Source organism: Ambystoma mexicanum, chromosome 2p (assembly GCF_040938575.1).
Source record: "Ambystoma mexicanum isolate Mex_15411 chromosome 2p, UKY_AmexF1_1, whole genome shotgun sequence".
NCBI classification, from domain to species: domain Eukaryota; kingdom Metazoa; phylum Chordata; class Amphibia; order Caudata; family Ambystomatidae; genus Ambystoma; species Ambystoma mexicanum.
This window is the reverse complement of record NC_090923.1, coordinates 538,355,321-538,382,949: the sequence shown is the minus strand read 5'-3', so window position 1 is coordinate 538,382,949 and position 27,629 is coordinate 538,355,321. Positions and strand designations below refer to the sequence as shown.

Below are 27,629 nucleotides of genomic sequence, written 5' to 3'. Positions count from 1 at the left end.
TAGGGTGCTCATCAGGATGAAAGTCCTAATGAAAAGTCTGTCCTCTGTCTGAAAAACTGACCCTACCACTACTATAGCAAACAAAGATACTCCCTTGCCCTGGGTGGCTTTTTAGCTTGTTCTCACTATGAGATTCTTAAATAGTCTATTGCAATTTCTCACAATAAACCTCTGTTCCTTCAAGGTGTTCTCCCATGCCGTTCTGTCCTATTTCCTTGTATTCTGCAGATTCCTTTCTGGGCTTTCTCTTGAGATTGTCTGAGACTGAGTCTCCATTCCAATTCAGTCTTTCTTCCTCCTTTATTATTCACACAGAGGGTTTTGGACCAACCCTCCTCCTTTTGGTTGGCTTTCTCCTCACTGAGATATACAATTAAAGTCTCTATTTGACTCTTATTCCTTTTAGGATTTTGCCATTCAGTGGGTTGAGGATAATGAGTCCCTGCATGAGTTTCACCCTTCTGGTAATCTCGTCATTCATTGGAACGAGTATGAGTTCTCAAGTAATTCAACACTTTGGATATTCATACCCCTCACTAGGACGAGTTTGATGAACCCTTGAGTGATTCTCCCCTTTTGGTGTTTACACTTCTCACTGGGACGAGGGGGGCTTTCTCCAATCTTTATATTCGGTTTGCTTACAGCATATGATATCTGTCCATTTTTACATATATGTCCTCTTATCCGGGCCTCCTGCTCTCCCCATTACCTGCTGTGAAAGGGTTCGGCCTCACCAGTTCGCCACTTTCGTTCTTTCGTCTTTCCGCTCCATCGTAGCTGCTTTCCACCTTTTCTCAGAACACTCTTCCGACACGCTTCTGTGTCTTAAGATGGTTTTGGCAATGGAAGGGTTCTCCACTTGCTTTCCTTCCAGGCCATCACCTTCCAGCTTGGTTTCTCTACTTGGGCATTCCTTTGGTAGACAGTCCTTCTCGGTTCGCCTCTCTGGCACACCAACTTGAGGGCTCGTCTCCGCCCATGGTCACCTGTCCTTCCTGGGCTTCCTCCAGTCTGTCGTGTGCACCGCACACTGTTGGCACTTCTCCTTCGTGGCTGGTCCTTGACGTGTGCAACAGCGTCTTCCCAGGTTTCCCAGCCTTCTCGATTTGGCAGGTTTGAATCTCCTGGGTCTCACTTCCTCGTTCTCCTCGTTCTCCTGGCCCTCCACTTTTTATGACGCAGTGCTGGGGCTTCCCTGGCTTCTCCTTTGTGTTTAAGCCGTGTTCATCATAATTCCTCTTGGCTTCTTCTCAGTGTTTGTCAGATGAGCATTCTTTAGGATTCCAGGGTTCTTACACAGTACTACACTGATACATTTCCTCTGTCATTATATCACAGTAACATATGCAAGAGGAGTCTAGACGTTTGTGAAATAATGTTACATTATTTTTTGGAGGATAATGGGAAGGGAGTTCCTCAATCGAAAGGGAGTCCTTATTCCCAGGAGGGGGAGTCTCTCACTGTGAGGTCCCGCTTACCACCACTCCTAGGGGGAATGTTGCGCAGTGGGCTCACCTCCCTAGCGTCGCAGGGAGGGGCTTACCCCTTTTGGGAAAGTGACTGAACCCCTTGATTCGTCACACTCACACTCAAACTCAATCCCGGAATCTGCTTGGAATGCGCCCACAAATCCCTAATGTTGCAAATCTCTCAAAACGGGGATTTAACATCACCCAACCATGGACTAATCCCAATCGACACACAGATGGCGACTCCCAGTACTGCACAACTGTTCAAATACTAAATCAAACCCTGATTACCCATACCCCTGTACAGCGCTCTGCTACTCTCAAGCTAGGTCCTCGTTATAACCAAAATGAAAACAATAAAATTAATAAAAATATCACAATGATGTACACACCATAAAATGTTTGAGAGAACCATTTCCAATTGTGAGGCATCTGTATTTGCATTAAGTGTGTGATTCAGAGCCATTCATGTATTCTTTTGTATACATTTTCAGAATATTCGAATTCACTCTGTGCTGTCCAAGGAGTACTTTGAAATTTTAGAATCTTCCTTGAATGGTTCCTATCATCGTGTGAAGGCTTTGAAGAAGGGGCAAACCGTCATCGATGCAGCACTAACTTCAATTGTAGATCAGGTGTGTTTTTCCTATTTGGGAACCTTAATGTATGAACTGTGTTTGTCGAATGAAAGTAAACTGGTTGTTTAATGTAATATTGTTTTTGTGCATACATTAGTTGTAAATTGGATGCTTTTGCTCAGATGTTTGCTCACCTTTTTTTCATTTACACATTTTGTGGCTACAAGGTTTATCAGAGTTAGGCCAAAAAGACAGTAATCGCATACTGATATATTGCCATATATGACAAGCTGCGAGGAGGAGTTTGGTACTCTGATACCTTTAGACACATGGTATAAAATGTGGAAACGGTCCTAAATGTACAAAGATAAGGGAATGTGCCTACAACAATATTTGTTATAGGTACTACATAATAACATATGGTTCTGTCATTATTTCGATTTTTCTAGGTCGCCTAACCAAAAGACCTATTTTATTTTAAAACATTTTTTGGTCGCTTTTAGGCGCCCGACAAAAATCAAAATAATGAAATGTCTTTGCCCCCTCACCCTCTCTTCCTGGATTCACTCCAAATGGGGGGTTTTACTCCTCAAACCTCACTCCCTGGGGGAGAGAAGGAAGAAAATTCCTGAGTGGGGAGAAAGACGTATCACCAGCTCAATCCCGGTCAGTGAACCCAAGAGTAGAAAAGTTCTTTCGGCCAGCTCCTTCGGACCCTCAATACATTAAAGGGCATGCCACCCCCGATTCCCTGGTAGTGCCTACCACCCGGAAAATAGCAGGAGTACCCCTTGCTACGGGGGAGGCGCCTCCAGATAGAGAACCCAAGAGGTTATATGCCTTAGGTAAGCGGGTTACCTCAGCTGCCGCATATACCATGCGCATAGCGATGCTGCTGGCGAGTTATACTGATGCTCAATGGAACCTAGTACAGGAAGGTCTCCAGGAGGTCCCAGGACCCATCAGGTCCAAGCTTCACTATTGTGACCGAAGGCAGGCAAGTGAACCAGAATGTGATAAAGAACACTGGGCACGGCTGAAACAGCAGGCAGGTCTCTGGCACAGGGAACCTTACTTGGAAGGCACGCTTGGCTTCATACCTCAGGGTTTAAGCCTGAGACACAGGCCGCTCTCGTCAATAAACCCATTGAAGAAACTAACCTCTTGGGAAAGGCAGTCGATGAGGCCCTAGAAACAGCCAAAAATAGAAAATGACTCTTAATTCCCTGCAACAAATTACTCAAAGACCTTCCCCCCAGAGAGGAGGTAATGCTCGTTGGTCCTTTCAAGGGCAGTCCCGTGCAAGTCAGAACAACTATTGCATGGGAAACTTTAATGCTGGCCAAATATCACGGGTCAGCGACGCGGCAAAGCCAGAGGTAGAGGCCCCAATCCTAGAGGAGCCACAGCCGCTGGTCAAAAATGACCATCAGATCCTGGTCCCATCCCTGACACCCCCGTCGAGGGGCACTTAACATCTTTCCTCACAGCATGGGAGGTGATAACTTCAGACCAGTGGGTCATAAAGACGGTTGCCCACGGGTACTGCAATGAATTCGCCCGACCTCCACAATTCAGACCACCACGCTCACGGCGCCTCACACCGACCATCTGGAAATCCATAATCAACAGTTAGAAGTGCTGTTGGGCATGACGCCATAGAAGCCGTCCCTATTCTTCAGGTAAACGAGGGTGTCATGGTGCAGGCACCCAGAATCCTGAAACTGGTGGGGCCATCCCAGACTTTGGCCCCCTTGGGGGCTTATATGGCCCCAGCCATGCTCACCTGGACTAAGTCCTGGCACCAGGCTCATGGAGGTGTTAGTTACATGGTCCATTAACTTGGCTCTGAGACGCTGAGCCATTCAGTTCAGGGTGTGGCTTCTTTACCTGAGAGAAGGGATACGGAGAAGAGGACTATTTTCTTGGAACTACTTACAAGGCTATTTAAACCACACCCAACAATCTGAACACGCTTCGCGTTATTCTGCACTCCTGCTGCATAACGCTCACTGTCGGATCAGTTCTTGCTTCCTTCTGCCATGCTCGTCCAGAGATTTCCATCCATCGGCACCTGCGAACAGAGAATAACAGGAGTTATTTAAGCATCGAAGGCCTTACCTGCAGTACATCCAGATCTCATCTCCTGCTTTCCAACAGACCGCCGCATCTGCAGAACAGAAAGAAAAGCACCCTGTCGGGTAGCTACTCACCAGATTGGCCCGCTCCAGGAACTTCATCGGACAGTTCTTCACTCAGCAGCGCGCCGCAGCTCGACACCGCCACACAGATCTTCTATTCCTCTTCCTTGGACTTGCGCCGTACCTGCTGAACAGAAAAGGACAAACGGGTTAGTCGCACGTAGCAAAGGAAAGCTACAGAGGCGAACATTTGCGCGCCCAGCACAGCACTATACTTACCGGCAGGAATCCTGAGCATAATTGTCAGGAGTGTCATCCATCATCCGAAGGTCGCTTAACGCCGCACCTGTAAGACAATAACGGACATTAGTTATCTTGAACAGAAAGACTTAAAGGCAGTCATTCCAAGCAGTTATTGGAATAGAGACTTACCTGTTTACTCCCGGGCCTTCTACTTCAGCAACTTCCTTCGGATCAGTGACGTAACTCGATCCAGGAAAGATTGTGAACCGCGCCCCTGCCAGAGTGTGCAGGACGGAGAGCTCGCCCATTAAAAAACAGAGGTGAGCCAGAAGAAGTGAAGGATAGTCCGGAAGGAGATGAAACCACTGACAGCTCCCTTCGGTAGCTAATATCTTGTTTCGACCTGCAGGCTAACATCTCCTGAAGCAAGGACTAAGGGGAGACGCAAGCTAGCATCACCAGCCAAGCAGAGCAGCATCAGGACAGACAACACCCTGCGCACACGAGCACGCCCCAGTGGAGACCAGGTGAGCGTGACAGAGGGTATTTATTCAGTGCACTTCCTTGTACCCCAAAAGGACCTCCCCATGCGCCCTTTTCTAGACTTGCACCCAGCAAACAAGTTCATAAAACCTCAAAAGTTTTGCATGGTAACACTACAGGAGGTGATCCCACTGTTGAAACAGGGGGACTACATGGCAACATTGGACATGAAAGATGCATACTTTCATATTTCAATGTTGCCAGGGCACAGGAAATATCTAAGGTTCATGATAGAGGACAGGCATTACCAATTCAAAGTACTCCCCTTCGGCGTCGCCTCGGCGCAAGGGTGTTTACCAAGGTACTGGCAGTAGCAGCAGCACACCTGCGCAGACTATCCGTCCCGGTGTACCCTTAGCCCGATGACTGGCTCATAACAGGGGACTCACACGACACATGTTTTTTGAACACCCAAAGGACCTTAGACGTTCTGTTCCGTCTGGGATTCTCCATCGAGAAAAAATCTAGTCTAGTTCCCAGTCAAGTAAAACAATTTCTGGGGGTTCTAATCCAGACGAAAGACGGCCTCGTCTTCCCCTCCAAAGAGAGGGTTCAGAACATGCTTTTTCAGATCCCTCAATATGTAGCTACGGTGCCCAAACCCATGCGTTTGCTAGGGATGATGGCGTCATGCCTATACTTGGTTCACCACGTGCGGCTACACATGCGTCCCATGCAAGAGTGGCTCAACAGCCAGTGGTGTCAGGCCAGTGGACAATGGGAAGATCTGGTAGTTGTCTCGCCAGCCCTCGTTCTCTCTGCAGTGGTGGTCAAGGGAAAACCTTCTGAAGGGGAAAACCTTCACCACCCCTGCAGTGGAAGCCAATCTCATGACAGACGCATTTCTCACGGGGTGGGGGGCTCACCTGCTTCAACAGACGGCGCATGGTGTGTGGTCCCCACAAGTAGCGGCTAACCATATAAACTTACTGGAGCTATTAGCGGTGTTCAAGGCATTAGAGAACCGCTCCAAGGGGAACGGTCTCTGGATAACATGGTCAGGGAAATTTGTCCACGCGCCCCCCTCGACTCCTCTTCTCAACAAGTTAGTGCACAAGATGCACCAGGAGCCAGTTACCATGACACTGGTGGCTCCCATGTGGCCCCGCCTACCCTGGTTCGCTCATCTGATGGAATTGTCCCTCTCCCCACCAGTAAAACTACCCTGCCCGTACAACATTTTGTCCCAGGACAGGGGGAGACCCTACACCCATGCGCACAAACTCTGAAGTTAGCAGCATGGCTCCTGAGATCATAGAGTTTGGACACCTACAGCTCCCCAGAGGTGCATGGACATACTCAGGGAAGCTAGGAAACCTAACACCCGTTATTGCTATGCCGGCAAAGGGAAACGTTTTGTTATCTGGTGTAATACCAAGTGCGTCAATCCCATCGATTGCTCACCCACGCACATTGTTCTTTACCTAACCCATTTGTTGGACACAGGGTTGGTCTTCAATTCCCTGAAGGTTCATCTGGCTGCTCTTTCAGCCTACACCACGTCACAACAAAAGGTGTCGTGTTGGAAGATACCGGTGATTAAGGCCTTTATGGAAGGGGTTAAAAGAATGCATCATCCCATTTCTCACCCAGCTCCTGGATGGGATCTAAATGTGATTTTAACCAGCTTTATGGGGTCCCCCTTTGAGCCAATGCATAAAGCAAGTCTAAAAGAACTTACTTATAAGACGGCCTTCCTAGTGGCTATCACTTCTATCAGAAGGGTTAGTGAACTACAGGCTCTTTCTGTTCTAGACCCCTTTCTTACAGTCCACGGGGATAAGGTAGTTCTTCGCACGCATCCCAGATTCGCTCCTAAATTCATCTCGAAGTTTCATGTGAACCAATCGATTGAACTACCTACCTTTTTACAGAATCCCACTAGCATGGCAGAAAGAAGCCTAAACGCAGGGCAGTCATGTTCTACCTGGAAAGAACGAAACCACTGAGGAAAACGAACCAATTTTACGTTTCAGTGGCAGCTGGTAGAGAAGGGGATCCTGTCTCTAAATCCACTATCTCAAGGTGGATTGTCAAATGCATCACACTATGATACGCTCTTGCTAAGAGAGAACTGTCCTTCAAGCCTAGAGCACACACTCTACTCGGGACACTGGGGCTTCCATAGCATTCATTGCAAATGTTCCCCTAGAGTCCATTTGCAAAGCGGCAACCTGGAGTTCTGTACACACCTTTTACAAAACACTATTGCCTAGCCACTCGTTCTAGGTCTGATTCTCAGGTGGGACAAGCAGTACTAAGACATCTTTTCTCTACTGTTCCTTCTCACAACCCACCTCCAACTCCGGGTACTGCTCGCTAGTCTATGCACAGCATGTGCTTCTAAGCAGATTAACAAGCATCAGAAGACATGCATTACTTACCGTAATAGCATTTCTGATGATTGTATCTGCTTAGATTCACATGCTACCTCCCTACCTCCCCGCTCGGGTGTAAGGAACATAGATGTCTTACTACTTCTATCTTCTTCATTCACAATAGCATTGGGCTCCCTCATGGCGCAAAAAATACAATCGGAGGGACCTCGGCGCGTGAGGGATTTTGGCTACACTACACATCAAGATAGGGATAGTGTTACAGACACGCCTATGCCGACGTCCCCTTTCGGTCCCCGAAAGACAAGATGCAATACTCCGTGGTTACCACTGGATGTCGGACCATGTGCACAGCATGTGAATCTAAGAAGATACAATCATCAGAAATACTATTACGGTAAGTAATGCATGTCATTCTTTATATCCCAAACGAAGGTTTTGGCATTTCCCTAGAATAACTTCTTCATACATGTGCGGTGCACATCATGTCGATGCATACAAACAATATTGCTCCCAAAATAGCAAAGACAATTTGTAAATGTCAAGTGCTCCCCTTATTCCAAGGAGAAAGCACAATACAATAACCTGAAACAACAAACAATACAAGTCCGGTTCTTGTTTTGTCCAGAATAACAATGGTAGGTACTCAACCAACCTAGTAATGAATACAGTTGTAGGTGCAGAACATTGGTGCATAGAAGTAATTTTTCAAATCTTGCATTAAGAAAAAAACTGTCTACTAGAAGAGACAAATACAATGTTTGTCTTCAATAATAAGGTGCGCTAGTTATAACATTGTCCCTTGTAGGGGCTGGTTTTTATCAGGACTGGAATGGTGGTGTTCAATGAGGCCCAAGAAATGTGTTGCTGTCCCAAAGAGAATTCCGATGATTCTAGGGATACAAACACATGAGGAAATTGGTGTGCAAGGGGAATAAATAATAAGTATATAAAATGTAAGGTGGCATCAACCTGGAATGATAGAGGGATAGTCACTATTACAAGGCTGTTGAATAGAATAGAATCATGCCTTGAGAATAAATGAAGGTACCTGAAACAAACCCCATGAAATGATGTAAGTGTTGTGTGTTTGAACCATAAATGAAATGCTGAAAGAGCAGAAATAAAAACAGTGTGCCGATACATCGAGCACTTACAGAATTCAGGCAGAAGGTGGCAACGTCACCAAGATAAAGTCTAGGTGTGCCGCCGGAGGCCGTCATGTGGCGCCCGATTCATGATTTGTGATGATTCATGATCTGTGGAAACATAATTTGATTGTAAGTGTGTGGGTTGCTGCACTGCACGTGTTGGCAAAATGGAGTTGTGGATTCAAAAACACACCTACAAAAAGAATTATTTAAATGGAGTCGCGTCTGTGAAGCAAATCACTCTATTCAAAAGCGGCAGACCAAGTTGTGCCTGACCATGTTTGCGTCTGTGCAGAATGGAAACGAGAACAGTCTTCAGGAAACTAGAACAGTCTTGTAACCTGCCATTCTACGTGACGGAGCGGAAGGTGAGAACAGATTAAAGACGCCCAGGACATTGCCTAGTAACTTGGCGTGCCTGCCTGGGTTGGGGCCTTCAATGGCAATGGATGCGGCGCAGACGTGTGGGCTCATTGTAATGCAGGAGCATTGCCCCGGGTTACAGGGTAATGATCAAGCGCAGCCGCGAGGGGCTGTGTTGCTGCCTCACATCTCTGCATGCGAGAGGACAAGAGGTCTGGGTTTGAGTGAATCGAGCAGTGATGCATCAAAGGGTTGGTATTGATAGTGCATCCAGAAAGAAGGTTAAACCAATGTTTGAGTTAGGTAAATTAATATATTGAAAAAAGGTCAATTCAATAAAGATCAAATGCATACAAATCCATTGAATGGAAAGAGAGGGGCTGACCCGTTGGAGGTGGGTTAATGTCCACGGTATTGCTGCAGCTTTATGAGCATAAATCGAGGCGTGCCCAAGAGCAGCACACTCTTTGCGAGTTGCATACATGAATGGGAAGGGGGCAGTGAGCAACATCATGCAGAATACCAAGGGGACACTTCCTGTTGATGTAGAAGATGGTCCGTGGGGCGGGGTGCCTGGGTGAAAAGGTAATGCATCCAAAAGATTACAAAGCATGCTAAAGGATCAGGCTGGTCTTAATAGGGCACATCAGACCAATGTGTGCCCAAGGGAAAAGTCATACCCATGTGTGGGGATGATTAATGCAGTTCTACCTGGCAGGCTCCTAGGCTGGTGCAAGATCTAGGGTAAACGGGGCCTAGATGCAGTCCAGTGGCTGCCCTTCTTCCCTGTCGTGTAGGTCATGAATGTAACCCTGTAAGGTGTAGGGCCAACATTGCTCACTCTTTGTCTCAAGGAGGTGCTGTAGTTTTATCTTTCGAATGGATTGTGTCCTCCAAAGTATTCCTCTTCTTAGATGTATTCCATCCAGCTTTAGCTGCTTTGGAATTTTTTCTCGGCAGAGGGTGCTGTGCGTCGATGTCGTCGAATCGCCTCCGTCGAGGGTGACATCATCGGGTATACAAGTAGCATGCGCGGCGCCCGTTGGCCTCAGTTCGGTTTTTCCTCAGTATGTGTTGCTTCGGAGACTCGGCGCTCCTGGAGTAGTTCCGTGACGCAGTTATTGTGAAGCAGTATTCGAGATGTCCTCGTCGTTGACCCCGACTACCCCAAGTTCGGGGTTCAAAAACTGTAAATCCTGCGGTTCCAAAATGTCCATCTAGGATCCATACTGAGAATGTCAGTGGTGCCTCGGTGAAGGCAACAACATGGAGGCCTGTACGAAGTGTCGGGCGATGACTGGGAAGGCCTTGCGAGAGAGGAAGGGAAAACTACAAGTAGGCCGAAAACCCGACCAAAAAGCTTCAAGCGTCGAGTTGAGGTCCCATGAGGAGAAATCTCGACGCGAAAGGCAAAAGCATCGGTCTAGGTCCCGAAGTGGTTCATACCACTCTTCGTCTTCGTTGAAAAAGTCCAAAGAAATACGCCACTGGTCCCCTTCCACCTCGTCCTCGATGAATCCCTCAAGAGAATGAAATTCCCCACAATTCTTCCTCCGAATAATGGGAAGCAGTTCGAATTAAAATGATGGATGTTTTTGAAAAGGCTAAGCCTCGGTCAGCGCCTTCCCCGGAAGCCGGGCATGAGCGTTACCGTTCCGACACTCGCGCGCCCTTGTGATCGAAGGAGAAAAGATCGGTAACCCTCCAGGGCCTCGAGCGAAAAAGATCGGTCAAGTGGACCGCTCGAGGTCACCGCCACCGTCCGGAACCCGACACACCTCGAAGGGCGAGCCTTCGAAGAGTGCCTCGACGCCCTCGAAGCCAGCTACCTCGATGACTACTATTTCGCCAGCGTCATCGACAAACTTGTCGACAATTCAGCGAGAAACTGTCAAAATAGCAGCAAAAGAAAAAGCTGCAAAGACTATAAAACTTCAGTCTCTACTGCAACACCTCCTCCAGAAAAAATGTATAAACCTCTACCAAGGAAAGAATATTTTAAATCCTTAACTTCAATTTTTGAAGAACAAGAGAGGTCTGAGGAAGGTGGGGAGGTTCCTTTTGGCCTAGAGTATGGCACCCGAATGTCCCAGAACACCTGATTTCTGAGGAAAGCAGAATGAGAGATCTGTGGAAACCTTGCATAATGTAAGTGGAATTGACATTTCACCTGAGATGGATTTTGGTAAGCCAGAACCAGAGGAACATGCCATTCCCTCATACAGGCAGCTGATGACAAAGGTGGTCTATTTATTTAGGATGGCCTAGACCACCAACTCAGTTCATCCAGGATGATCTGACTGATATACTGGATCATGGCCCCACCGAAGATCTGATTTTACCCTTGCATGTAGCCTTACAAAATAGGGTGGCCAAAAATTGGGAGAGCCCGGACTCAATTCCTCCTGTGAATAAGTCCCTCCGTTCAAAATACCGCCCTTCTAGTAGCGACCCTGGCTATATGTCCAAACACCCTACTCCTGAGAGTCTGGTGGTCCAGGCAGCCACAGCTTCAAATAAGGTGGCGTACCTTTCCATCCCTCCGGATAGGGACGACAAGGATGTGGATGGTTGGGCACGCAAGGTATTTTCAGCTGGGAGTATGGCGTTAAAATCGGCCAACACCACATGTGCCTGGGCAACATTTTCGTAAACTCTGTGGGAGTGCATTGCAATGGCGGCGGAGCACATACCAGAAGGGGAGGAAAGGGAAGGATTCCTAGCCATTGATGGAGATGGAAAGGAGGCCATGCAGGAATCTCTTCAGTCTGGATTGGACACTGCAGATAGTGTGAGCAGGTCCATGGCCACTAGCACGGTAATGCACAGATTTGCGTGGTTGCAAAAGTCGGGTTTCGCACCAGACGTGCAAAACAGTCTTTTGAACATGCCCTTTGATGGGTCTCACCTTTTTGGCAACAAGGCTGACCAGAGCCTTGAGAGTTTGCAGACCTCAAAAGCGGCTGCCAAATCTTTAGGAGCTGCTATTCGGCAACTTCAGCCTTTTCGTGCATCAGGACAATCTTGGAGGGGACAATCCTATCATTACTCCTCCTCATACGGAAAGGCAGGAGGAATGGCCAGTCAATCCAGAAAAAAGCCACTGCTGGAGAAAGGTTATATAGAACCAGCACCTGTAGCGGAGAGGAACAAGGGATGGTACTCCCCATATTTTTTGATTCCCAAATAGGACAGAGGACTGAGACCCACCTTGGACGTCGGAGGCTTGAACAAGCTCCTCAAGATGTTCACTCCTTCTCAGATCCTTCAGGCCTTTCAACTTCAGGATTGGCTGGTGTCATTGGACATCCATGATGCTTATTTTCATGTGCCAAACCATTTAAAGCACAGAAAATACCTGAGGTTCGTAGTTGGCGACTCGCACTATGAGTTTCGAGTCCTGCCATTCGGGTTGACCTCCGCCCGAGGGTCTTCACCAAGTTAATGGTAGTGGTGGCAGCGCCCCTCCGGAGAAGGGGGATTCACATCTACCCCTACCTAGATGATTGGTTGATCAGGGCACGTTCTGCCGAACAAGCCCTGGATCATCTCAAAGTCACCTGCCACTTCCTCCACAGACTGGGTGTGACGCTGGAAATGCATCGGAGGGACAGGGCCTCCGTATCCTTGTCCTTTACTGCCTTTTATCGTGTGTTCTGATGTGTTTTCCGCGCAGGAGTTCATGTGGGACTCCTGGTGGTGCACCTCTCTCCTTTGGTTTTGGTGAACAGACCCCCATGGGATACCCTTATGGCACCCATGGGTGGGGGGGTACAACCCTGTGCCCCTAGTGTATGTTTTTGGGCACCTGTGTGTGGCCCACAGAGCAGGGTACGGGCTGGTAGCGGCTCCATGCTGAATTGACTGGTGCCCTGAGCGTCCTCCATTTTGGGATGCCCAGGCCCTGTCATTTGAATCAGTAGATTCCTGATGGAGACCAGATGGCCCCCGTGGCATCTTGCCCTCCATCACCTGTTACCTTGATCTTCCCGAAGTCCCGGGAAGCCCCGACTCTGTTCCTTCCCCCTGACTGGCTGTTGGGTGGAAGCTCCATATATGGTAGTGTGGGGAAGTACCGATCAGACTGGCTGGAGCCTTCCCAACGACCGTATGTTGTGGGTGGGACCTGAGTGAATGGAGTGTGTGTCGAATATGCATTCTGTGTTGTGGATGTCTAGCATCTGGTGTTTGACACAATGACTGAGACAGCCCTGCCTGAAACTGGTATGAATTCAGTGTGGAGTGTTGAATGGCTGGGTACTTGTCCCAATATACAACTTGTGAGTGTCTGGAGAGAAGTGAATAGCCTGAATGCACTATGTACCCGATTGGCTGCCTGCCTGCATGAATGCCCTTCTGACAGATTGGTTGTCTGATTGTGACACATAGGAATGAATGGGAGATCAACTACTATATATGGGGGCCTCTCACTGCTAGAATTCATGTTCAGAAGCTGAAGTCCACTACGGCGAGTAACTGGAGTAAACCTGAAGCTTAACCTTGAAGCCCTGCTGGAGGAGAAGAATTGCTGTTGCTCTCCTTCACAATCTGAAAGCTGCTGTGTCTCCAAGGACTGACCCATAGAGGACCTGGTAAGGCGCCCTCTTCCTGAGCTACGAGGGACCATCGTGCACCAGCTGATCTTTGCCAAAGCTCCCTGGTAGACAGACCTTCGACAGGCTGCCGACCCGAGGCGGGGACTGCCGCGGACTACTAAGGAGAAACGCATGGACTGTTGTCCGCCACTGTGGACGACCACCGTCGCCAACCGGAGCCGTTGTGCTCCCGTTGCCTAAGAACTTCATTTGATCCAAGGACGCTCTCGTCTGCATCGTCACCTGTCTTATCCCGCTGGAGAAGGCCCGGCCGTCGACGCACCGAGGAGTATCCACCGGTGGCTTTCCCGCCACCCAAAGACCACAAAGACGCCGACGACTCGACGCCCTTCCTGGGCCACAGTTCTTCAAATTCTTTGCGGTCCAGAACTATTGACCTCGTGGTGCCCCACACGGCTCCTCCTTGCAGGACATTTACGTTCCCTCGTCAAACGAGCACCGATAGGAAAGAAGCTGCCACTTCACTGTCGTAGTTCACTCTGTTCTGTCGGACGTTTCGACGACCCGTGACTCCTGCCTTAAAGGGAGGACACTCAAGAAGGGCCGTCGATTCCCCGACGAGGACCACTACAATGCCAGGTACTTTGGGGTTGCAGAACTATTGGAAAGTCTTGTGTGAACAATATATGGTCTTGTGATATATCTTTATTCTATAGGTTGCCCAGGTGGGGGGGGCGGGATCTCCACACAGAACTGTTTTTAACGGTAGTCACCAGTATTCTGCCAATTGTTCTGACCAACCGATTTCCTCTATTGTTGGTTTCCTTTACGAACTGATTCAGGTGCCATTTAACCGTACAGTTGATGCACTTTAAAGAGATCTAATAGTAAATGTGGTACCACGTAGAACTGTATATTCGCCATTATAGATAACCGAGTACAAAGTTAGTTATCGTGATATTGTACATAACCTTGAATATTAATTATATAAAGACTGTGTTTTAACCGATAGTGTGCGGACATTCCTTTGTGGGTGCGTGGGGACTCCACTGTACTTAAGAACCAGCCCGCATCACTTCCTGAGAAGCTAGGCCTTGATTGCTTGTCCATTGCTACCACAATAGAGAATCTTGGGTGGGGTCCTCTGTACCTCTCCTCTACTATATAGAGAGCAGAAGTACATACCCGCCCTCCAGTCTTTACACTGGGCTTCTCCCTCAATTTTAAGAAGTCACAAATGACACCTTCCCAACAGCTCCAGTACAAAGGGGCTGTATTAGAGACATCCTTGGGAAAGAGCTCGCCTCCTAAGTTGAGGGCTCAAGACATTCTTCAGATGGTTTCCAAATTAAATGCCCAAAATTTCCAGGCCTACGACTTCTTGAGGTTGCTTGGCCTCATGGCATCCTGCATTTTCCTAGTGCCAGAAGCATCCTGAGGATGAGATCCCTTCCATGGGCACTAAAGACGCAACGGTCCCGGTTCCCAGGTCAAATGACGGCTGTCCTTCAGATTCCGAACAAGGTTCGGCAGGATCTTCTGTGGTGGACTTGCTTAGAGAACATCTTAAAAGGAGAACATTTTTGGCAACCATGGCCGGAGATTACAATAGTGATGATGGATGCCTCACTCATGGGGTGGGGAGCTCATGTCAACGATCCGACAATCAGCAGTCGTTGGTCTCGATCAGAGTCCAAACTACACATCAACGTTTTAGAGCTGAGAGCAATCAGACTAGCGCGAAAGGCTTTTTTGCCATCTGTTAGGGGAAAAAATGTCCTGATAATGACGGACAACACAGTGTCCATGCATTACCTAAACAAAAGAGGAGATGTAGGGTCACTTCCTCTGTGCAGAGAGGCAATGCGGCTTTGGTATTGGGCAATTCAAGAAGGAATCTCCTTAAAGGCAGTTCATCTAGCCGGGGAGGAGAATATGCCGGCGGACGCTCTGAGCAGGCAGAGTACGGTGTACCTCAAGTGGGAACTGGCTCAGAAAGTCCTTCAGGAGATCTTCACCCTTTTGGGGAACCCCTCAAGCAGACTTGTTTGCGACTGGAATCAACCGGAAGTGCAAAAAGTATTGCTCAAGGGGAATTTCCCCCGAGAGGAGCCAAGGGGACGTGTTTGGGGTGGAGTGGAAATTTCCACTGCTATACGCGTTCCCTCCTATTCCTGTCATCAGGAGATTGAGACGGTTCGGAAACCGCACGATCCTAATTGCCCCGGATTGGGCCAGGAGAACGTGGTCTTGGACCTTCTAGATATGTCTATCTGCCCTCCATTACGTCTTCCTCAGAGAGAGGACTGTCATGATCTCTGCTTCCAAAAGGCCAGGACTTACCCAACTCCCTTGGAAGCAGACCCATAACCCAGGTTCCGAGTGCCAGCCAGTCCCAATTGGGACCTTTTGGACCCTGTCCTGGCGCCAGTGGCGCCAGGCTCATAAATATGCCCAGTCCCAGCGCTGCAAGCGCCGGGCTCATAATGCTTGGGTGGACTTACCTGCAGCAGACCATGCTGCTTACTTACCTGCCAGTTGAACCCCTGATCCTCTTCTGTTTGGGACTACTTTTCCTGTTGGGTGGGGCAGGAGCCACTCCCTAGGTTCAGAACACTGGAACTCTTCTGGAAAGCAGGAACTCTTTTCTTACCTAGGCGTGGCTGTGGAAGGAGACACCTAGCACTACAGGAGGCTATTTAAACCACACCCGATGGATGAATCTTGCTTTGCGTTATTCTGCATCCTCTGCAGCAGAACGCTCATCGTGTCTTCTGCATCTGACCCTGGGCCTAAAGGAAAAAGGCTTACCATCCTGAATCCAGTCTTCAGCAACATCTATAAAGACAAGAAAGAACAGGTTAGCACTACGGTCTTCAGTGACAGCGCATCTCTTACCTGGTCCATCGGCTGTCAGCAACACCTCGCGCAGCATTCCTGCATCTGAAAGACAAAGGCTTACCTACTCTTCACGCGCTCCGGAGGTCATCGCACTGCATTCCGGCATCTGAAAGACAAAAGCTTACCAACTCTTTGCACGCTCCGGAGGCCTTCGGCGCTGCATCCCGCATCTGTAAGACAAAAGAAGGTGCGTTTAAAGACATTGGGTAACGTTAAATACTCACGTGCCATTACTCCATCCACGCCGAACTCAGTGGGCATTCCGGCATCCTTCAGCAGCTCCGAACTGGTACCTGCAAAATAAAAGGTCAGTTAGTGCGCATCGTGAAGCAAGCAACAAGCGCTTACTTACGCGCTTCCAGGCGCTTCTATTCCGCATACGGGTCCATCCTCAACTCACTTCAGCCAGTCAACCGCCATCGCCGGAACCCTGCAAAATAAGAGACAGCATTACAAAAGACTTTTAAAGACATTTGAAATACTCGGAACTCACCGTTCGTGAAGTAAACGACGGACAGCAGTCCTCTGAAGTCAAGTGGCCTGCGCTACCTATCCAGTGAAGAAACTGGTTACAGCACCCTGCCCCGAGGCAGATGGAGAGCTTGGCGTTCACTTACCTAAGGTGAGAGCGTTAACCTTTGGGGTTCTACAGGAGAGGAGAAAAGGAAAGAGATAGGGACACCCCAATAACCCCAGTTCATTAATCCCATATTTTGTATCTGCAGACATCTTACTCTTCGAGTCAGGCATACAGTGCACAGAGGTCCAGCCCAAAGAGCCAACCGGGTGCTACACATCACTTTTGAAGATACGGTAGTCGCCCAGTCAAGACCGGCGCCTCTGCGAGAATCAGGTGAGCGTTACAAGGACCTTCTCTCACAAATGGAGGGCTAGGTTCTCCATCCAGAGGTCAGGACTCTCAACCTTCATGCTTGGTATCTGAAAGGCTGTAATACAAGGATTGGGACCTTCCAGATGATGTCATGGAGGTGTTGCTTTCGGCAATAAGGCCAGCAACAAAATCTCTGTACCTTTGCCGCTGGAATAAGTTTTGCAACTGGTGCAGGGAAAATAATGTTGATCCTTTTCTGTGTTCTATCCCAGAAGTGTTGTCTTTCCTCTTGTCCCTGGCACATAGAGGCCTCAATGTTGAGACCATTAAAGGTTACCTTGCAGCGCTTTCCATTTTCAAGCGCTCTTCGGAAGAATGTCCCTACTTTAAAATTCCTTTGATAATACAATTCTTAAAGGGACTCACCAATGTGTTCCCTCCTACTTCTTTCGAAGTCCCAGTTTGGGACCTTAATCTGGTTCTAAAGTTTTTTATGTGTGCCCCTTTTCAACCCTTGCACACTTGTCCGTTAAGATTACTAACGTCGAAAAACGTGTTTTTGGTTGCTTTAACATCTGCACGAAGAGTGAGCGAATTGCAGGCACTGTCTTCTGGGCCACCCTATACAGTGTTCCACAGGGACAGAGTTGTATTGCCGGTTAAACCCTCATTCTTACCTAAAGTTGTGTCTAATTATTCTGCCCGCGTTCTATTCTCCACCTCATCCCAGTAAGGAGGAGGAAAGATTGCACAGGCTTTACCCGAGAAAAGCTCTAAGCGTTTACATTTCTAGGCTCTCCAAGCTTAGAGTGGATAATCAACTTTTCATTGGCTACACTGGAAGGAAATTGGGTCAATTGGTGTCAAAACAAACCCCATCACGTTGGATTGTGCTTTGCATTTCATAACGCTTCGGATTGGCGGCAAAGATCCACCGGAAGGCTTGAGGGCCCATTCTAGCAGAGGCATAGCCTCTTCGACAGCCCTTCAAAGAGGTCTTCCCATAAAATCTATTTGTCAAGCAGCCACTTGGTAATCGCTGCACACTTTTTCTAAATTCTACACTCTGGATGCTTCCCACTCTAAAGAGCTTGCTTTTTGTAAAGCAGTGTTCTATTCAGCTATATAATATTAAAAATCTACTCCCTCCTCCATAGAGCTTTCTACACTGCTTTGGGAGTCTATCTAAAATGAGGAATATGTTGGAGGACACAATCCATTCGAAGAACAAATTACTTACCAACTGGTAACGTTCTTTCGACTGGATGTTCCTCCAACGAATTCCTCATCGCCCTCCCATCCAACCCCTCTGTAGATTTTCCAGTGTTACCACTTCAACTCTCGCAAGGTTGACACCCAGCATAATAGCCCACGTTTCAGTGTGCCTACTTAATATCGCAATTGTAATTCCAGGTAAGCCCGAGCCTCACTGTTTTCAGCTTTCTGATAATTTCCCAGATTTCTGCAAACAAAATGATGTCACAACAGGCATCAGGATTTGAACGATTAAATTCAAGCAGACCTTTAATCTTCCCAGACCCTGATTTTTTTATATGCGCACACCAGTTGCATGAATTGGATTTAATTGAACCATCTGCTCATCAACACTAATTTCTTAAATTACGATTTGGTTTTATAATGAGCAAAATAACTAAACCTCCTTCAATTTACATTAATTTTAGTTAATTTGTCACTATTTTGCCAGTTATTATAATACTGCTTCCTTTTCTTCACCTGGACCGGTGTATCGGGCCATATCTCTTATTCTCTTTAATGATTTAAGGACATACGCAAAATTTAGTTTTTGTCATGGTATTTTACGATCACAACAGTCCTGTTTGTGTTTACCCAATTTGTCTACATAGTATTGCTATTGTTTTCATTTTAGAGACAGAGACCACTGATGGCCTTGAAACTGCAACAGAGAGAATGAGAATTCTCATTTTTGGAGACACTGCAAACCACCTTTGTTTTTTTAGAGACGGTTAAGAGACAGCAGTACATTGAAATAAGACAGTTTGATCAAATCAGTAATGGTTAGGAGAAAACAGTGTATTGATAACTATTTAACAGCCAAGTCTTCTACTCAAAGGCTCCCCACTCCCCATCCCTGGCCACCACCCCATGATTTTACAGCAATGCTAAGTGCTTGTACAGGTTGGGATGGTATGCGCCCATGATAAGTGTCTTTCACGTAGTTTATGAAGGTGAGCCAGGTCACAAGGACGTGTATTCCCCCACGCCCGCAAGGGCTGTGATTTTCTCTGAGGCTAGGATCTCCCATATTTCCCCCCATGATGCGCCCGGTTGCCCATGGGCCTGGCTGCGCTTTACAAATAAAACAAATACAAATACATTGCTATAATTGGACCTTCAGTCTTTCCAATTGCATGCAAGGTATATTTTCGCTGCCAATAAGTGATGAGATTGCCTTTATTCCCTTTGAGAGGATATATCCTGTCTCCCATGTCACCCAGCAGATGATTAATGGGTCCATCGCCCACGACCCCTCTAGCATAACTCTAATGTGTGGAAGGAATTCCTTCCAATATGGTTGGGCTTTGGGGAATTGCCACCACACATGATAATAGGACCCTTTCTCTGTGCAACCCCTCCAGCAGGTCTCTGGGAATGAGTGGGCTTTCCTGGGAATCGTAGCAATGCAATAGACTGTAGAGTGTTGAATTTCTGCCCTTTACTGGACCTGCTAGTTTTGTAACTTCAAGAGCATTAAGCTCCCTAGTGCCTGTCTGCAGAACGACAGGATGTGAAGCCCAATGGGGCAATTGGGAGTATCTAAATCTTTCCTTCTCCTGCAGTGAGAAACTTTGAAAACACTCCTCAACCGTGAGTGGGGATGCAGCCTTTGCTCAGCCCTATATGGGAGGCATGGTATCACAAGTATGATACTGACACAAAAGGTACAATTTGTGTAACCTTTATTAAAGTTTCTGGGTTTGGAAAAACTCCTACTTTGCCCTATAACTAAGATGGGAGTTATCTTGGTCCTCAAATAATAAATAAAACAGTCCTAGTTGAGTCAGTCAAATCAAAATGGCCTATACTAACAAAACCTAATGCTGACCCTATCTTTTCTACAAAAAGTGTGTAAAGGAGAAAGTATGCAAAGGAAAATCAGTGTTCAAATAAGAAGAACTGTGGCTGAGTCAGCTCTCCTCTCCTCTCCACGTTAGACACCACGGAGTAAGGCGGTCCCTGTAGGCAGGATATGACACTCTGGATCGGGCTTTTAACACAAAGGCAGTTCAAAATGTGGATCAAAACCTGCCTGGCCTTCCACGTTAAAGTCTCTTTACGGTCTTCCAAACAACGTTCAACAAAACGTCCACATTGGTCCCTCTCAGTCGGGGTAAGACCTTTCAAAACAAAAGTTCAACAAGACTTGATGGGCTCCATTCCCCAAACTTATCTGATATCCTTTAGGGGTTCCCTTCCCATAACTTATTACACTTCGGGTCTCCCTCAGTTGAGCTCACACCGTTTCCTAATGTCGAAGACTTTCAAATGTTCGTGGCTTTCTCTACAGACCTCCGCAGGACCTCTTCGACAACGTTCACCCTTTTACTCTCCCCTTTTCTCAGGGTTAATTGTCATCACTTCGCTTTTACAGTTCATTCACTTTATCGCTACAAACGATTCACCTTCCAAAGAGACTTTCGAGTGGGCTACTTCCTTTCGCCGGACCACTCTGTTAGTCCGTATCACTGGTTTCACAGCTGTCCTTACTTCAAAGTTCATTCACAGGTCTGCCCTTCTTCGCATGTCTAACACACGCTTGCAGCCTTCACCTGTGATATAATGTTGCAACTTCAATCTTTCCTTAACACACACCGGTCTCTCAGGTCTCTTGCCGACTCACCGGCTGTGTGCGTTTCTTTCTTGTCTTTACAGTTTTTGAATTTACGAGTCAAGGTTAGTACCACAGGCTTGACCTCACCTACCCAACTCTGCAGTTCACCCGGAAGTGTCGCTGGCGTCCTTGCAACACAATGAAGCCTCGTTGTTTGGGATTTCGCCTTCTCCTTGTGTCTTTCACAGCCTTTTGGAGGCAACTACTTCCTGTAGGGAACTCCTGGGATTCTTGACCCGCTGCACTTGTCCCTTGTTCAATCAGTAGGTTTGCCATTGCCCAGGAAGTTCTGTTCTCCAGCATGGGGTCTGGCATGGATTCACATGCTCATGAATATTCCCCATCGTCAGGCTGGGAATCCTCGGTAAAGAAAAAATCAGTATCAGTATCAGTTTCGTTTCTGATCGGTCATACTGTCCCCAGCCAATGACTGCCCTCTCCCTAAGCCCCACCCCTGGCAGCCATCCTCATATTTTTACCGCATGTTCAAGTGTTGGGAGTCCTCGTGCTATAGCTCTCAAGCTTTTACTGCGTTTTGCGCTTTTTCAAAGAGATTTATCTCATTTTTCAGTTTAATCGAGCCTCAAGCTCCACCGTTTCTACTTCTGATCAACGGGGACCAGTTTCGGCGGATTTATCTACGCCCCTCAAGGGTGAAGTTTTCGTCGAGTTACGCTTCTTGGAGGATTCCAGAAGTTTCTGAGGCCTACCTTGCGGACGAGAAGAACATGGCCCAGGAGAAGGGAAGCTCGACTCCCGGCAAACTGTTCAGGATCTGCCCTAGATGCAACCTACAAAATGTGTTCAAGGAGGACGAGCATTCAAAATGCCTTTACTGCCTCCACGAGGACAAAACGCACGTGGAGAAGGACTCTGCGTTTTGCATGAACATGTCGGATCGAACTATAAGGGATCGTCGGACCCGTCTCCAACTGGCTGGAAGGCAAGAGCCCAGAAGGTGAGAAGAAGTCTGAGCGGTCTTCTGATTCCTGTGAGGGCGCTCTGGCTGCAGGGGCCCAACAGAAGGCAAAGCACTGCGAGTCCATGGGAACCGGGAGCGCCGAACGGTCAGGCTCCTTGGCTGCCAGGCAGGGTGCACCTTCACCGACCGAATTGACCACGAGCCAATGCTCTGGCTCGGGGAAGAGAAAATGCGAGAACCTGGATAAGCTTCTGGAGAGGCCCCGGTCGATCTCGAAGGAACCGGCCGAGGGGGAGCGAGGCTGTGACCCTCCCCCTAAGGTGAAGGCCTCAAGCGCGCCCAAGGTGGTGAAGGCCTTGATTCACCCGGCTAAGGCCTCTATAGATAACCTGTGGAGGCTATCCCAGTGGAGGCGACCTCGGGGCCCAGTGTTTCCCTGCCTCCGCAGAAGGAATCCTCTTTTAAGCCCAACAAGAAGACCCCCGTGAAGACCCCGGTGGAAAGCGAGGGGGTGGAGGGGCCAGGGGCCGTTACGGACACAACCTGCGAGGAGGAACTGACCGAGAATTTGGAAGAGGCCCGGTCCCACGGGAGGAATCCCGACGAGGGAGACGACGAGAGCGATGGTGGCAACGACGACGAGGTTCCCGTGGAGGAGGAACAACCGTCGCACCCGGGACTCCCGACGCAACCCGAGCCGCAGGACAACTCGGCAGCCATTTTGACGCCAATCCAAGCCTTATGCACGGAGATGAGGATGAGACTGCCCCTACCCCGACGGATGACCCAGCTGAACCGGGTCCGTCGGGAAGCCCTCCAAAAAAGAGGATGAGAATTCATCCAGTGTCCCTTCAACCCTCACGGCCTTCTCAGCCTTTGTCGCCTTCCCCGGTCCCGAGGGACGACCCGGGAACAGACACGGCCACAACGGGGACGGATGACGACGACGGCGGTGGTGACGACGGGACTGGCCTCCCGTCTGATTCCTCGGGCGTCCCCTCCCGATGAGATTGGCTCCGTCCACGCTATGATTGCCAAGGCATCCAAGATTTTTCAGCTCTGCCCCGAAGAGAAGGAAGGCTTCCTCTACCAACGGCGCGAGGCCAAGAAGAAGACGGTCCTCGCGGTGCCGTTGCTGGATGACATCTGGGACAAGGGACTTGCCCTCCTCAAGAACCCGTCCACGACACCTGCCAAGAGGGACCGGTATGAGAAGAAATACCGGGTCCCTGACGCCGCCCTGTTGTGCCTTAGGGCATAGCCGATCCCGGATTCTGTCGTCTCAGCAGCGGCCAAGAAGAAAGCGGGAGGGGCATCGGCTTCATCTTCAACTTACCTACCGGACGGCGAGGGCAAGAAGCTGGAAGCCGTGGGACGAGGAGTCATCTCTTCGGCGGCGACTACGATTAAGGCGGTCAACGCCCTAGCGATGGCTGCCTGCTACGACAGGGAATTGTGGTACAACATCGCCCCCCGTTGGACTTCCTCCCGGACGACAAGAGGGCAGAGGCCCTGGCGACCCTACAGGAGGGTGAGGTGTCATCGGACCACGCCATAACTGTGGCCACGGACATTGCCAACACCGGTTTCCGCCAGTTGGGCGTTTGCCTTCGACGGCGGGGGTGGGTCAAGGCGATGGATTTCCGCCAGGACGTGCAAGCCAAGGTTTTGGACATTCCCTTTGAAGGGAACAATCTGTTTGGAAAGACAGTGGATGAGTCGCTGCTGGCCATCAAGACCTGCACAGAGACGGCTCGGGCCTTGTGGGGTTCTGTAGCAACGGCGGCCGCCCTTTCGGAACTCCAGAGGCAAACAAGGTACCTCCAAAGGATTTGTTTGCGGCTCCTCGACCTACCGACAGGCGGCCTGCTCCTCGTTGCAAGAAGCCTACAGGGGACGAGGCAAGTCAGGTGGATCTCGCCGTTGTCGCCAAGGAGGCCAAGGAGGCAAGGCTGCTTCCAAGCAAGACTGAACCAGCCGTTGCGGCGGGCCCCCACCGAATCACCCCGGTGAGAGGCCGGCTGGCGAAGTTCATCAGCGTGTGGGAGTCCATCTCCACCAACCGTTGGGTGCTGGATGCCCTGGCCCATGGGCACACTCTGGAATTTCTAAAGAAGTGCCCCCGAATTCCTCCAGTGGCCAGGAAGAAAAACCACGTCCCTCAACTGCTGTTAGAGTTAAGGGCGATGCTCAAGAAACGATCATCAAGCTCGTCTCAAAGAGGCTCCGGGGCTCGGAGTATACTCAAGATACTTCCTCGTCAGGAAGAAGACAGGAGGTTGGCGTCCCATCCTGGACTTGCGTCGGCTAAACAAATACATCAAGGCACAGAAGTTCGGGATGGTCACCCTCCAGCACGTGCTGGGCCAGCTGGAGGAAGGCGACTTCCTATCGTCGTTGGATTTGGAGGATGCGTACTTTCATATCCCCATCCTAAAAGGACACAAAGTTTCTCAGGTCCGTAGTCCAAGGGCGGCACTACCAGTTCAAGGCCCTCCCGTTCGGATTGAAGTCGGCACCCAGGGTGTTCACCAAGTGCCTGCCACCAGTGGCAGCGCGGCTGCGCCTGCAGGGGATCCACGTCTACCCCTACCTGGACGACTGGCTCATCTGAACAGGGATAAGGGAACTCGCTGTCGAACACACAGCAAAGACCGTCCGTCTGCTCACGGACCTGGGATTCTCCATCAACTTCTCCAAATCCCACCTGGTTCCGTCGCAGGTCGCGTTGTTTCTGGGAGCCAAGCTTGATACAGTGGCGCGACTGGCCTCGCCGTCTGAGGAAAGAATGCAGACCATCCTGGGTAAGGTACAGCGTCTGCTGGCCACGGACGTGGCCAGAGTGAGGTCCATCAAGTCCCTTCTCGGGATGATGTCATTTTGCATCTATCTGGTGCGCCTGTGCAGGCTTCGGATGCGCCCTCTGCAGGAGTTCCTCGAGGCCCGTAGGATTCAAGCGACGGGCAGCTTCGAGGACAAGATCTCGCTCAATAAAGTAATTCCGCCAAGCGATTCGATGGTGGGGCGCCCGCGCGCATCTCGCGGCAGGCATGGACTTTCAGACCCCAGCATACCAGGTGACGGTGATGACGGATGCCTCCCTGGAGTGGTGGGGAGCGCACACCGGAGATCTTCACGCAAGAGGCCTGTGGCTCCTGGAGGAGAGGCCACTCCACATCAACATACTGGAGCTCCGAGCAGTGTTCTGGGCCCTCAAGTCATTCCTCCCGTCCCTCAAGGGCAAGGTGGTGAGGATCTTCACCCACAACGCCACCATGATGTTCTACATCCGGAAGCAAGAACCAGATCCCCAGCCCTGTCCAAGGAAGGCCAGGATCTGTGGCACTGGACCGTTGCCCAGGGGATGTTTCTGGTACCTTTTCATCTAGCAGGGATAAGAAACACCATCGCCGACTCACCCTGCGCCCATGCCATGAGTGGGAACTACGCCAGGATCAAGTGGATCAACTCTTCCGGCGATGGGGAAAACTCCAAATCGACCTGTTCGCGACAAACTCCAAGTGCCAGAGGTTCGCCCGCAGGTGACCGAGACAAATATGGTTCCCAGACCTTCTGGACTTGTCAGCGTCCCCACCAGTCAAACTGCCGACTGATGCAGATCTTCTCTCCAGAGAAGGAGGCGCCATTCTTCATCACAACCCAGAGTCGCTGAACTTGCAGGCCCGGCTCCTGCAGCACTAGAGTTTGGAGGGTACGATATCCCGGCTGTCTGCAGAGAGGTTCTTGCAAAGGCCAGGGCGTCCTCAAGTGCTACGGACACAAGTGGAAGAGGTTCTCTGTCTGGTGCCGTGCACAGAAGATTAACCCTCTAAGGATTACAGCCCCTTAAGTGCCACCATACTTACTGTCGCTGGCCAAAGCTGGACTAGCTCATGCTTCCAAGATAGATCTGGCAGCGATTTCCTGATACACCAGAACTGCAGGAAAGTCGTCCCTGTGGTCTCATCGCCTGGTGAAGGGCTTTATGAAAGGACTGTTTCGATCATTCCCGCCTGTGAATGCTCTAGCCCCGGCGTGGGAGCTCAACGTGGTGCTGACCAGGCTCATGGGCCCGCCATTCGAGCCCTTGCATTCGGCTCCGTTGAAGTTCCTGTCGTGGAAGACAGCGTTTCTTGTGGCCATCACCTCTGCACGACGCGTGGGAGAGATTCAGGTCCTATCCTGCAAGCCTCCATACTGTCCACGAGACTAAGGTAGTGCTGAGGACGTACCCCTCTTTCATGCCCAAGGTGCCATTGGACTTCCATCTCAACGAGCCCTTGGTGTTACAAGTCTTTTTCCCGTCGTCTTCCCCGCTCGGCCGAGAGGACTTTGCACTCGCTGGATGTAGCTAGAGCGCTGAAGTTCTACGTGGACCGTTTTTGGAAGACATCACAGCTGTTTGTGAACTTTGGACCTGTGAACCGAGGGAAGGCTCTCTCGAAGGCTTCCATTTCCAGATGGCTCTTCGGCTGCATCATGCACTGTCATCGATTGGCAAACTGACCGTTGCCCGGCCGTTCGAGAGCCCATTCGACCAGAGCGAACACTGCTACCACGGTGTTCTTGTCTGGTGTGCCCCTGCTGGACATCTGCAGGGCTGCTACGTGGAGGTCGACGCACACCTTCATGAGATTTTACTGCGTCGACCGGGGATTCCAGGGAGGAGTCCAGAGTCGGCCAGGCAGTGCTGCGCAACCTGTTCGCTTAAGGTGAGACTGGTGAGGAGGTAAGAGATGCTTAATGTTGAGTTTTATGTAATGCTTAATGTTTAGCCTTGCCATTTCCCGTGGTTGTACATGTGTGTACTGCTATGTATTCTTATATTCATGAGCATGTGAATCCATGCCAGACCCCATGCTGGAGAAGGAACAAGTTACTTACCTGTAACTGTTGTTCTCCAGCATGGGTCTGGCATGGCTTCACATACAAACCCTCCCTCCTTCCCCTCTGCGGCTCTTCGCTTGGTCATACTGCTACTTTACGTGCTACCAAATCTGAGGATGGCTGCCAGGGGTGGGGCTTAGGGAGAGGGCAGTCATTGGCTGGGGACAGTATGACCCAGAGACCAGTGATTGGTTACTACTAAGAAAGACAGATCAGAAACAAAACTGATTTTTTCTTTACCGGGGATTCCCAGCCTGACGACGGAGAATATTCATGAGCATGTGCATCCATGCCAGACCCATGCTGGAGAACAGTTACAGCTAAGTAACTTGTTCCTTTTTACTCATGTTCACCTTGCTCAGAGTGTCTCTCTATGTTCCGCCGTTTATCCGTGTGAGGAGAGCTAATTGGTATCAGATGTATGTACTTCTAGTCAAGTGCCTGACTTTTCCTGACCTGATTAGAGGGACATGTCCAGTGCGGTGTGTAAGAGTTTGTCTTTTTACTCTTGTCACCCTCTTTCTCTGCACAGTGTTTTGTGTAGAAAAAGGGGGTGGGAGTTGGGACATTGGCGAATCCTAAAAAATCGGATGGGTTAGGTGTACAGAAAGGGGGTGAATACCGAATCTCACCATTGGCTGCCTCACCCCCACTCAACGAAGATGTAATCCAGTTGATCCTCCCGCACTGGTCCACCATCAGGGTCTGTATCAAAAAGCGATGGTAGTGCCCTGGCCACCTCTGTGAGAGAGATGGATCGATCCCAGGGGACTAGTAGTGAGACACCCTTTGGTTTCTAACTGTGGGATGTGTTAACCCACTAATCCAAGCCCTGC

The 27,629-nt window shown here is 49.5% G+C and overlaps 1 protein-coding gene across 1 annotated transcript in view; it reads left to right on the top strand.

Moving 5' to 3' along the window:
* Positions 1-27,629, top strand: part of NUP210 (nucleoporin 210) — a 1,233,892-nt gene that overhangs the window by 392,062 nt on the left and 814,201 nt on the right. Inside the window, exon 10 of the mRNA XM_069643978.1 lies at positions 1,964-2,104. Within this exon, the coding sequence (XP_069500079.1) occupies positions 1,964-2,104 (141 nt within the window). The remainder of the gene's footprint in view (positions 1-1,963; positions 2,105-27,629) is intronic.